This window comes from Salvelinus sp. IW2-2015, linkage group LG8 (assembly GCF_002910315.2).
Source record: "Salvelinus sp. IW2-2015 linkage group LG8, ASM291031v2, whole genome shotgun sequence".
NCBI classification, from domain to species: Eukaryota; Metazoa; Chordata; class Actinopteri; order Salmoniformes; family Salmonidae; genus Salvelinus; species Salvelinus sp. IW2-2015.
Window position 1 is genome coordinate 53,671,631 of NC_036848.1, and position 12,061 is coordinate 53,683,691.

Consider the following 12,061-nt stretch of genomic DNA (forward strand, 5'->3'; position numbering starts at 1 on the left):
AAGGTCAGTACAGGTGCATCAAAGCCGGGACCGAGAGACTGAAAAACAGCTTCTATCTCAAGGCCATCAGACTTAAATAGCTATCACTAGCTGACTTCCACCCAGTTACACAACCCTGCACCTTAGAGGCTACTGCCCTATATACATAGACTTGGAATCACTGGCCACTTTAATAATGGAACACTAGTCACTTTAATAATGTTTACATACTGCTTACATACTCATCTCATATGTATATACTGTATTCTACTGTATTTTTGTCAATGCCACTCCGACATTGCTCATCCTAATATTTATACATTTCATAATTCCATTCTTTTACTTTTAGATGCGTGTGTGTATTGTTGTGAATTGTTAGATACTACTGCACTGTTGGAGCTAGGAACACAAGTATTTCGCTACACCTGCAATAACATCTGCTAAATACGTGTATGTGACCAATAAAATTTGATTTGAGTGCTACATCCCGAGGGGTTCATGTTGATTGTACGGAGATTGTGACAGCCGGTAAAATGGTGTCCCTTGACAAGGCAAGAACAAGATGTATGTAAGGAGAAGTGCAGTATTATCATAAGATAGGCAGAGGAGGTCTGAGAGAGAGAGAGGGAGGAAGAGGTTGAGCTTGAGTCAGTTARAAATGGCAGAAAAAAAGGGAGATGGTTTGTTAAAGAAGAATGGTAGAAAGTAAAAGCAGAGTGAATTGAAGACAGGAGGAGAACTGGAAGTGAATGAGGGCAAAATATCGGAGGTGGTAGGTGTGGTGAAGTTCTCAGAGCCCGAGGCTTGCACCGAGGGTCAAGATAAAGATGTTTTTGAAAAAAGTGGAGATGTGAATTGTTTTGCTCTCAAGAAAAGGGCGCCATTGAAAGGAGTGATTACTGGGATAGCGGTAAATGTGAAAGCTGACCAACTGAAGGGGCGGATTCCTGGTGTTTGATGCTCAACGTTTTGTGCGACGCAGACAGGGTGGCGTGAGTGGTGAAACTGAAGAGTTATTGTCTGTTCTTTTGAGTTTTGATGAGTCTTTGCCTGACAAAGTGTTGTTAGGATATATAAGTTATCCTGTATGAACTTTTGTGCCGAATATATTAAGATGTTACAGGTGTCAAGCTCATTGGCATGTGGCAGTAGTGTGTAGGAGGGAGGTTCCTAGGTGTGAGAAGTGTGCAGAAGGGCATGAGACAAAGGAATGTGTAGCCCTGGGGAAAGTAGTGGTATGTGGTGCCCATGGGGCTGGGGATCAGAAATGTCCCGTGTGAGAGAGCCAGGTTGAGGTTTCCAGGGTTAGAGTAGTGCAGAAGTTTTCATATGCTGAGGCAGTGAAGAAAGTACATAAAGATGGGTCAAGGGGGAGGGATCCTGAAAGGAGTGGTGGGAGTAGTAGAGCTGTACCAGTACAGAGGGATAAACCAACAAGTGATATACGTTCCGGTAAGATTGAATTTTTGGCATTTATAGCAATAGTAATCAACTGTACTGCTGGGATGGGAAGTAAATCGCAGAAAATAGAGGTTGTGGTGGCAGCTGCAGAGAGGTATTTGGGTGTGCGAGACTTGACATCAGAAGAGTTATGGGGTGTTTTAAGTGGTGGTGTCCCATCATTTCAGGCTGTTGGCCTGAAGTAGGACTAAATATATTTAAATAGTGGACTATGATATATTTATTTTTGTGAGTGTAGTGTTAGGTGGTAGGGTATTTGTTTTATTTATTTTTTCAAGTATAAGGGAGTTATACTCCAGTCTAGTAGGTGGCGGTAATGCAACATTTATTAGATGCCAACCGCCGTTAAATCTAATCGAAGAAGAAGGTCTCTCGGCTATAATGCCATTCTTAGCCCATATACACGGGTTCGTCGTCGTGCAGCTAGCTAGTTATATAGTTAATAACTTGTAAGTAATTATTGTAACAGTGACATTCGCGACGYACTATAGTCTGGGCTAATGCCATACTATTACATTTAGCTACATTAGCTAATTAACGTTACCTAAGAAATGTTGCCGAAGTAAAAACTAACCTCGCAAGCTACAGTAACGTTTAGCTACCAATACACTAGCTAGCGTWAATAGTTAGCTACCTGTCAAAGTAATTTAAAATAACTAACTACTCACATTGTTATTAAACCATTATTGTATAATGTATTCAATATTTTATTTTCAAAAGAATAAAAGTAATTCGCTATTTATCTCGACATGCTAGCCATTACAATTTTGTGTTCCGTGGGTGTGGTGGTTGACGGGAGGATTTTGATGTGACACAAGGTCGTCACTAGTAACCGCAGCCACAAAGTCAAGGCTAAACCCCGCCTATTTCTAAAAAAWTTCTTAAAATAAGATTTTAACCCTAACCTCAACCACACTGCTAACCTTATGCCTAACCTTAAATTAAGAAAAAAATGATTTTTTGATTTCATGAATTGTTACTATATAGACCATTTTGACTTTGCGGCTCTGGTAACTAGTAAAACAAGATGGCTGCGCTCGCGTCCTTGATGTTCAAGTCCAGAGCAGGTAAAATATTCAAATCATAATTTATGTGCGTTAATTAAAACCTCTATGAAACACGTCTTTAGACTAATATACGCCAATGACGCGTATTTATTTTAAAGCTATTTAGCTGGATAACGTGTTTTTGACGCTAGTTAGCATGACAATAGCAAAATCGCTCGTTCTCTGTCATCAGCTTGCTTAACGCTGCAATAGGGTCAGACGGCATTCCTGTGTATACAGTATTTTAAGACACCGTGGAGCCGGCGAGAGATATGGGTCGAAAAATGTACCTCAATTCAGGGATGAGAAAGGCGTTGTAGTCCGAATTGTCCCATTATCCCAACTGTTACACCGAGAAAATTTAACACAATTTAATCTTCTGTGTAACAGTTAGAATAATGGGACAATTCCGAGTAAAACGCATTTCTCATCCTTGGATTGAGATACACAGGAATGTTGTGCAGCTGTAAACAAGCTGGTCGGATCTGCTGGCTATTTCGTTCTGCATTTAGTTAGCTAACTATCACCGGCTGGTGTAGTCCTTGCCCTTATGACTCAAATTRCAATAGTGTAATAGATTGAGGCATTCCACGTACCTATATGCTGCCCAAGGATTATGCCCGGCGCGCCGACCCTCTGTCCAAACGCAAATACACCTCGCTTGCAATATGGTTTTGGGAACATAACTTTCATAGAAGAGAATTGTTCAAATACAAAAGATACACATAGCAAAGTCGCACCCGGCTGTGTTTTGACAAACGCCTGCTTCCAGCTGAAAATATGAAATGGAATTGTCCAATGGAAATGCGAGCACAGGGTGACATACCACTGCTGGAGGCTGTAATTGAAAACAGCCTTTTGCAACTTTTCTGAACTGCATACAGTAAGTGTATCTTTTGTATTCATTTTTTCATTTTATTTAACTAGGCAAGTCAGTTAAGAACAAATTCTTATTTACATTGATGGGCTACCCTGCTTTTTGGTTGAATTGAACAGTATAAAACAATCAGAATGGAGAAAGACCCATTGAAATAATTTAGAATATATGTGTTGCCACCCTAGGGTCACCCCACTACTCATAAAGAAAATGTTGAACTTTTTATTATTAAAAAACTTGAAACTCCATCCAAGTTATTAAAGATACTGGGATCTGATATTTTGACCATATCGTCCAGCCCCAATTCGTTCTATCTGAAATGATAGTTAGGGTCCAAAGGTGTCCAAAACTGTATCGCAAGCGATGGTTAATAACGTTTGTTTGTAAATGTTAACAGAGCGTCCAGATTGTAATTCACAGTGAGCCAGCTGGGGTCCATACCTTCAACTGAGAACCCTAAGGGGAGGCTGTAAAGCCCCCTTGGCTTATCAATAACTAGTGTYGTCCCGACATGRCCATGCTATCCAATCCCTGGACAGCAGGGCCCCTTCTATTAGACGAAAGACATGAGAAGTTTAGGTTATCACAAATGTAGATTTAAAATTATATTTGAACATTTTGTTTTTTGTTTATGTAATAATGCGTGGCCATGCTGTCGAGGGATTGGATTGCATGGTCACGTCTAGCTCTTGATCATGACTCTCAGTTACATTACTTTATACATAAGTCATTGGACGAAGGCGTCTTCTGTACGGGGAAGTTTTGTTAATGTAAAAACCGAGCGTCGGGGATCTTAACATGCATCACTTGCAGGATGGTTTAAAAAAAAAAAAAAAAGTTGAATTGATACATACCTTGATAGGGTTAGTGTTCCCACACGGCCATATCTCCATGTTACAGCACTTGTTTACAGAAAACAGACAGAAGCCAAGAGCCGACCTCCTGTTCTAATTAGCTATCTAGCATGCTCTGAACACCTGTGTGTAAGTGTAACTCAGGAAGTGTACTTTTGTCGGATGGCGGCTCCATAACTGTGGATCAGTGCACAACTGCTACAGTAACTATCTTTTATTTGAATGATTGTTTCTCACTGATGAAAGTTAAGGGCCATATGTTTTCGATTGTAGTTCACATGAGGCAGTCGTGGGTGAAACGAATGCCTGAGAACTAAGGAGAAGGCAGAATGCTGCCTTGAGTTTGAGAGATTGGTCATGTTGGGACTACAGCTGGTGTATCCGACAACTAGCTACCTACATTGGAAAGAAGTTGCTAGCATTGCTTGAGCATCACAAATGGCATTGAACAGCCCACTGTCATTATACAAGCCAGACAGTCATTGTATCCCCTTGCTACAACTGTTACAATGTTTCCAAACTACAATGTTAACTCAATGAAATTGCAGGTCTTCTGCTCCCTTGCCAGTCCTCTCTTGCGGACTGGGTGCGGTTCGCGTCCAAGAAGGCAGGCGGTAGCAGCAAGAACCTCGGTGGAAAGAGCCCTGGTCGCAGATATGGCTTCAAGAAAACAGATGGTAGCTACGTTAATGCTGTTTATTTGTCAGTATGCTTAGTGCTGACATCTCTGTGAGGTGCATGTTATGTCTTTCACCCTACTAGGGCAGTCACGATACCAGTATCGCGATACTCAAGAGGTATCGTGGCAAGGAAACAAAACATGAATCGGACTACATTTCTTGAGGAAATCAGTCCTAATGTTGGGGAAAAAAACATCTGATTTTGTCACCCAGAATCACGTGTTTCTTTTCCAAGCTATAGCACTATGTCACACACTGTGTCTCACACTGAACTCAGCAAAGAAACAAGCAACGTCCTCTCACTGTCAACTGCGTTTATTTTCTGCAAACTTAACATGTGTAAATATTTGTATGAACATAACAAGATTCAACAACTGAGACATAAACTGAACAAATTCCACAGACAACAGACACGTGACTAACATTGTCATGCTGGAGGGTCATGTCAGGATGAGCCTGCAGGAAGGGTACCACATGAGGGAGGAGGAAGTCTTCCCTGTAATGCACAGCGTTGAGATTGCCTGCAATGACAATAAGCTCAGTCCGATGATGCTGTGACACACCGCCCCAGACCATGACAGACCCTCAGCAGGCCTCGGTGTAACGCTCCTTCCTTCGACGCAAAGCGCGAATCCGACCATCACCCCTGGTGAGACAAAACTCTTCAGGAAGAGCACTTTTTGCCAGTCCTGTCTTGTCCAGCACGGTAGGTTTGTGCCATAGGCGACGTTGTTGCCGGTGATGTCTGGTGAGGACCTGCCTACAACAGGCCTACAAGCCCTCAGTCCAGCCTCTCTCAGCCTATTGAGGACAGTCTGAGCACTGATGGAGGGATTGTGCATTCCTGGTGTAACTCGGGCAGTTGTTGTTGCCATTCTGTACCTGTCCCGCAGGTGTGATGTTCGGATGTACCGATCCTGTGCAGGTGTTGATACACGTGGTCTGCCACTGCGAGGACAATCAGCTGTCTGTCCTGTAGCGCTGTCTTAGGCGTCTCACAGTATGGACATTGCAATTTTATGCCCTGGCCACATCTGCAGTCCTCATGCCTCCTTGCAGCATGCCTAAGGCACATTCACGCAGATGAGCAGGGACCCTGGGCATCTTTCTTTTGGTGTTTTTCAGAGTCAGTAGAAAGGCTTCTTTAGTGTCCTAAGTTTTCATAACTGTGACCTTAATTGCCTACCGTCTGTAGTGTCTTAATGACCGTTCCACATGTGCATGTTCATTAATTGTTTATGTTTCATTGAAACAAGCATGGGAAACAGTGTTTCAGAACCTTTACAATGAAGATCTGTGAAGCAATTAGGATTTTTTACGAATTATCTTTGAACGACAGGGTCCTTAAAAAGGGACGTTTCTTTTTTTGCTGAGTTTATGTCACACACACTTTCATACAGTCGTTTTTGAAAGTCCAAAGTGTTTATTCTGCTTTATCTTTTTGCCATGGAAAATTAGGTGTCGTAGTATCGCAATACTGGTATCGTGACAACATTAGATCCCACACACTTCATGTTTGCTTTATCTAACTAACTCTTCTGTKTTGTTGTCATCCATCTTCAGGGAACTTTGTCCATGCTGGCAACATCCTAGCAACACAGAGGCTCATGAGGTGGCAACCAGGAGCACATGTAAGGTTTCACACTGTCACTGTTAATATCCTGGGGTGTATTCATTCGTCCGAAATCATAGCAAAACGTTTTTCAAAAGAAACCATTTACTCCGAAGAACTATGTTTCTATTAGGACAAATTCAGGTAGGTCCCTCGCTGTTTCGTCTGTTTCCTAGTGAGTACACCCCTGGAAGCTTTCAAATGTCTGTAGGTGGCTGGTTGATTGTCAACTAATCTCTCTTCCCCTCCTCTCTTTCTGTCCCCCCCCCCCACCTCTCTCTTTCTCTCTCAGGTGGGGATTGGAACCAACAACACCCTGTATGCCCTGGAGGACGGCATTGTCAGGTTCACTAAGGAGGTGTATGTTCCAGCCCCACGCAGCTCTGAGACCTTCAAGGTCATCACCAAGCTGCCCACGGGAACTGTCCTCTACAAGACCTTCATCAACATAGTGCCCAATAAACAGGAGGGCAAATTCAAACTGGTTGGCATGTTCTAAAGACTGATGACTCTCATTCCTATTCCACTCTGGAAGTACAAACCCTACTCTTTCTATGGACTGGGCAGTTTGGATTTGAAAGGTTCTGTTCAACCGCGGACTCCTTTGTCGTGAATGTTGTGGAACTGAGCTACTGCGTGATGAGGATTCTGGATGTTCCAAGGGAATTCCTCAGAGCTTCCTGTGTTGCTGTGGTGACCGGTGTCATCGATCCTGCACTCTTGGAAATGTGACTGGTCGAAAGTTTATTCAACAGGCACCTTTATGACTTGTTGTGCTGWAAGAAGACATACCTATGTCATTCCATCCAATAAAGTTTTATATATAATCATGACATCAGCAGTCTGTTGTTGGAATTTTAAGCTTAGTTAAGAGAACAATTTCCTGTGTATCCAAAGGTATTTCATTGTTGGGAATACTTTAGTATCGTTTGGGAAAATATCAATATCTAAAACCACCCCTGTATCAAGTGTGAATGTGGTCTATAGTTCTTGAAGTWACCACAGGGTGTCTCAAGGCTCAAGCTTCCCCTCCGTTTTCTCCGTACAGACCACGGAGAGCTGATGTAAAAACGTTTTGTTTTTTAAAGAACCTAGAAGCAGAGTGAAGTAATATCACACTTTTTAGCAGCACTGTGTATTCTAAAGAACTCTYATTAATCATTAACTCACAGCCCTATGCGTTATCTTATAGCCAACTACCTCACATCATTTCGTGTTGATGACCCTGGTTCAAGAAACGTTGGGTGTTGACTTGTAATTTAGTGTAAGACCCATTCACATTCTGGAGAATAACAAAACTCCAAATAGACATCCCACTGGGCAAAAACTGGTTGAATCAATGTTTCTATGTTATTTCAACAACAACAAAAATGAATCAATGTGTAAAACTGATTCAATTTGGGGAAAAAGTCATCAACGTAAGGGAATTTGTCTTTCGCCAAACTTTGAACCTAAATCCAATGACATGGTGAGATGTTTTGTTGTTGAAGTTGAATTCACAGTAGTTGACAACTCCTCCAAATGAAAATCAAAACTAGAAGTTGGACTGACGTCTGTGCCCAGTGTGATGGCAGGATGTTTATAGTATTTTACAGATCATACTTTACTCAGAACTTGTAGAGTGAGTTAGGTGCCATTTATTTTGAGAGTTTGAGTTACAGATGGTATGTCAACTCCTCCCAGTGGAATGCAGGGGAGTGTGGAATACATTACGAATGCCCTGGTACATTCACCACAACACGACAGCTTGTCAAAACACTTCTGATGGAGGCCCTCTAATAACTGATGAGCGCTGTAGTTTAGAGCGCTGTTGTATGTGTTATAAGATTTGTAAGTGCTTAGGGGAAGATTGGGTTTGGGGAGAGAAACTCTGCAAAGAGGGAGAGGTCAAAATGAGGTCGCTACTCCCTTCGCTGACATTACTCACCATCTATTCTATGTTATGGACATATTTGTGCCTGGTAGAGAAAAACAGCCAAATTAACTCACTTTAACAAACGTCAATGAACAGATGCAGGAGTGTTCCCTTTTGACACCTTGACRGTAAGGTTGATAGCAATCCTATCAGATGAATATAGGTCAAGTTAATACAACAAATCTGAACTAATTTGTCTCACTAGCTAGTTTTCCATTCAATTTGCGACAGATTTTCATGTGAATATTCAATAAATTGCATAAAGAAAATATGGACATTTTTCCACTAGTGTAATTCAAACKGACTTCTTGCAAATAAAAATCAGTGAGCGATGACGTAGGACACACAATTTTATTTTTTGCTTAAGATTTCATGTACTAAATAAAAGTCTAAAGTTCAATRTGTTGTCATCGCATTTTCACCTCTACGTTAAATAGCAAATGTGCCTAACCTGCAATGGAGGCTGGTGGGGGGAGCTGTAGGAGGACAGGCTCATTGGTCTTGGCACGTTCGCTCTAGCCAACAGCTTGTAGATACAGTGCGGGTAGGCTAGTMTACATGAGGAGATTATGGATAGGAGCAAGAATATTTATTTTTGTCATATRGCAGTCAAGCATCGATCACAAGAATAAGATCCTCAATATTTATTGGAAAGGAGCATCAAGATCACTGTGCACTTTCATCACCCTGTGAAGTTCATAATTTATTTAATCTGTATTCTAATAAACTGCATGGATTCCCCAGTTGTGGTGGGAGGACCACACACACCATGTCATCGCGTGACTCCAAGTTTACTTCGATACGATGGTTGTTATATCAATATTTGTGCATAAACGAGTTTCCACCACCATTTCCCACATAATACATTTTACAGACACAAAAAGATCCCACCATGTCGAACGAACAAATGATCTGTCAGCATTTATAACATTGTACTGAAACTTCTTGTTTCCATCACAGCTGTAGTGATTTCATTTTTATAAGGTATGACTTTACTCGCATAAAAACTGTCTTATGGAAACGTGGTTAGAGTAAACTTTTTTTTAAAGCGGATAGGTCATTTATATCTACTTTAGTTCACCTATTTTACCCTTTTTGGTTCAGCTATTTAACTATTACTTTCATATGTTTGTTTGATTTGGGTCACACATAATATGAATGTTTTGCATAGTTACATACTGTATCTCAGTCTAAACACATTGAAAAAACCCATTCCAGTTTAGCCCAGGAGGTAAATCAAATCAAATTTTATTAGTCACATGCGCCGAGTACAACAGGTGTAGTAGACCTTACAGTGAAATGCTTACTTACGAGCCCCTAAACGACAGTGAAAAAAAAAAAMCGTCAGGGTCATAAAAGGTCAGGGTCATGGTGAGTTTCTCTGTGTATAGTTAGTCTGACCTGGSTTAAGACAAACAGTCTGGTCAACTGTCCCTGAGTGAACACACTTTGATTGTGTCTCAAATGCGACCCTATTTCCTATGTAGTGMACTACATGGGGATTAGGGTGCCATTTGRGACATAGKCATTGTCTGTCTCAGCAGTGTTAATAATTAGTGATGTGTTCAACCACAACAGCTCTCTGGTCTGGCCCTACACTCAAAGCCGTCAGCATCACATGTCAGGTAGCTTGGTATTCATAGCTCGGTGTTCTTTTGAAACAAGGAGATTTAGATTTTTCATTAACACGTTCAACCCGAGACAATGTCATTGTTTTGTGGTTGTCTACGACATTGGACGTTGTGATGAAGCATAATATGTCTGCTTGTGAGGTGCGGACATCTTCTTTCCACACACCCGAGCATGTCTAGTTTGAAATGTACGCTGATTTGATTATTTAGCTGATAAAGGATATCATTGCCAGTGGCAGGATATCAAGCCATTTACAGCATACAGTCATGTTAAAACCACTCACTACACCAACAGACGACAGTCAGAGTTGAGCGTTAGTCTCAGGAGGACAAACTCTGAGTGAAACTGACTCATGCATTATCATGACAATGTCTCTTTCTTTGTTGATTCGTCTTCTTTTCTCTTGCAAAGGGTAGAAACATGAGTCTCTAGTTAAAATGCGAAGTTGAAAACCAGTAGTGTTCCAGCCCTCAAATACCTCCTGGTCTAGACAGAGAGGGGTTCCCGGGTCGGGCTCTGAATAGGGTGGTAGGGTGACGGGGCTGCATCTACTGTCTACTTGTGTGTTCAAGGCTGGAGTTAGAGGTGGAGAGAGGGAGGTCTGAGGGAAGTGCCTCAACAGACTGAAGGTCTTCAGAGGAGATGATCATGGACTGGCGAAGAGTCTCCTCATACGTCGGAGGAGGCTGTAGGTACAGAGACATTTTAGGAGATCAAATTTACTGTAATAAATAAATATTCTATGTATGAATATATTTATTTTTATTTGACCTTGATCTCAACAGGGACTCCCATTGAGAGCAAGGTCTCTTTTACAAGGGAGCCCTGCAACATCCTTCCACAATTTCATTGATGTAAATGAGAAGGTGTTCTCAGCCAACTTACATGGTAAAATAAGGCTTGAATAAATCAATGACAAAATAGATATTTACATATGCAGTGAACAATACATAATAAAAATTGGTCCAGAACAGAGGAGTGACTGACCTCCGTTTCAGACTGTGTGGGGCTGATACCAAAGCGGTCGGCTATCATAGAGTGAATCTGTCTCTGACGGTCCTTCTTACGGACGCTCTCGTAGGACGGAAGGCGGGGCAGGATCCCATCCAGGTGATAGCTGCTGGGCTTACCGATGATAAACAGCCTCCCTGGAAGCTGCAGACACACACCAAACATGTTGATATGATATCACTTTTTCTATTTTTCAAGAGTTGATCTGATTCGTCAAAAGACCAGTTAGTGGAAAAAGATCAGAATTGGGCTGCCTGTGTAAACGCAGCCTAATTACAAACGGCACTGGGCATCAATAACAATGTGAAAGCAGCTCAGATGGTTTTTAAATAGAGATTATAAAAGGGAGAAGTGAATGAATTGATTAATACCTAAATCTCTATGCGTAATAGGGGAGTGTGGGGTAAGTTGAGCCACCCTTGTTTCTAGTAAATCATACACAAAATGTATAATTTCCCCAAATATTTAGGAAGAGGTCATAATTTCATGGAGTTTGTGGAGGAAGTAACCACATGGAAAAAGTGTTTAAGCAAGTTAGGTACAAAAAACAAGCTTYTCTATAAGCTTCAATATGAGGTCCTAAACCTRGCATGAAAGTGCAACCTTGTAGCTGTGTGGGCTAATATAGTTAAAATGTTTGCCTTAGGGTAAATTGAGCCAATGGCCATGTGGTAATTTGAGTCAATAGTTTGAGTCAAATTGAGCAAATTGAAATGTTTTCTTCCCCAGGCATTATCGCTGGGATATGAGGTAACAACAGGGCCTTGCCTGTGTTAAAAGTGTTTTTAAAAAGTATAAAGTGTTTGTTAGGTGTTAAGCCTGTGTTAAAACCCTCTTGAGTCCATTTCCCCACGTGGAAATATAATTAGCGTAATAAAAAAAATCCCCATAAAAATCTGTCTGTTAGGCTAGAGATCTCTATTGTGGTTTTGCTCTACAACCCCCACAAGCATCACTAGACTCGTCTGAAGTCGGTACCGCCGATCTGCCAACT

At 41.4% G+C, this 12,061-nt stretch overlaps 1 protein-coding gene across 1 annotated transcript; it reads left to right on the plus strand.

The window, feature by feature from the left end:
• The first annotated feature begins 1,923 nt into the window (after positions 1 to 1,923).
• LOC111968156 (large ribosomal subunit protein bL27m) lies at positions 1,924 to 7,342 on the plus strand. The gene is made up of 4 exons (XM_023993732.3): positions 1,924 to 2,507; positions 4,766 to 4,894; positions 6,461 to 6,528; positions 6,802 to 7,342. The coding sequence occupies exons 1-4, from the start codon at positions 2,468 to 2,470 to the stop codon at positions 7,006 to 7,008; spliced, it is 444 nt and encodes a 147-aa protein (XP_023849500.1). The 5' UTR covers positions 1,924 to 2,467; the 3' UTR covers positions 7,009 to 7,342.
• Positions 7,343 to 12,061: the final 4,719 nt, after the last annotated feature.

Coding starts and splice junctions, on each gene's coding strand:
- LOC111968156 (XM_023993732.3), top strand. CDS start 2,468: ATGGCTGCGCTCGCGTCCTTGATGTTCAAGTCCAGAGCAG. Junction 2,508..4,765: donor GATGTTCAAGTCCAGAGCAG/GTAAAATATTCA, acceptor ATGAAATTGCAG/GTCTTCTGCTCCCTTGCCAG. Junction 6,529..6,801: donor GGTGGCAACCAGGAGCACAT/GTAAGGTTTCAC, acceptor TTTCTCTCTCAG/GTGGGGATTGGAACCAACAA.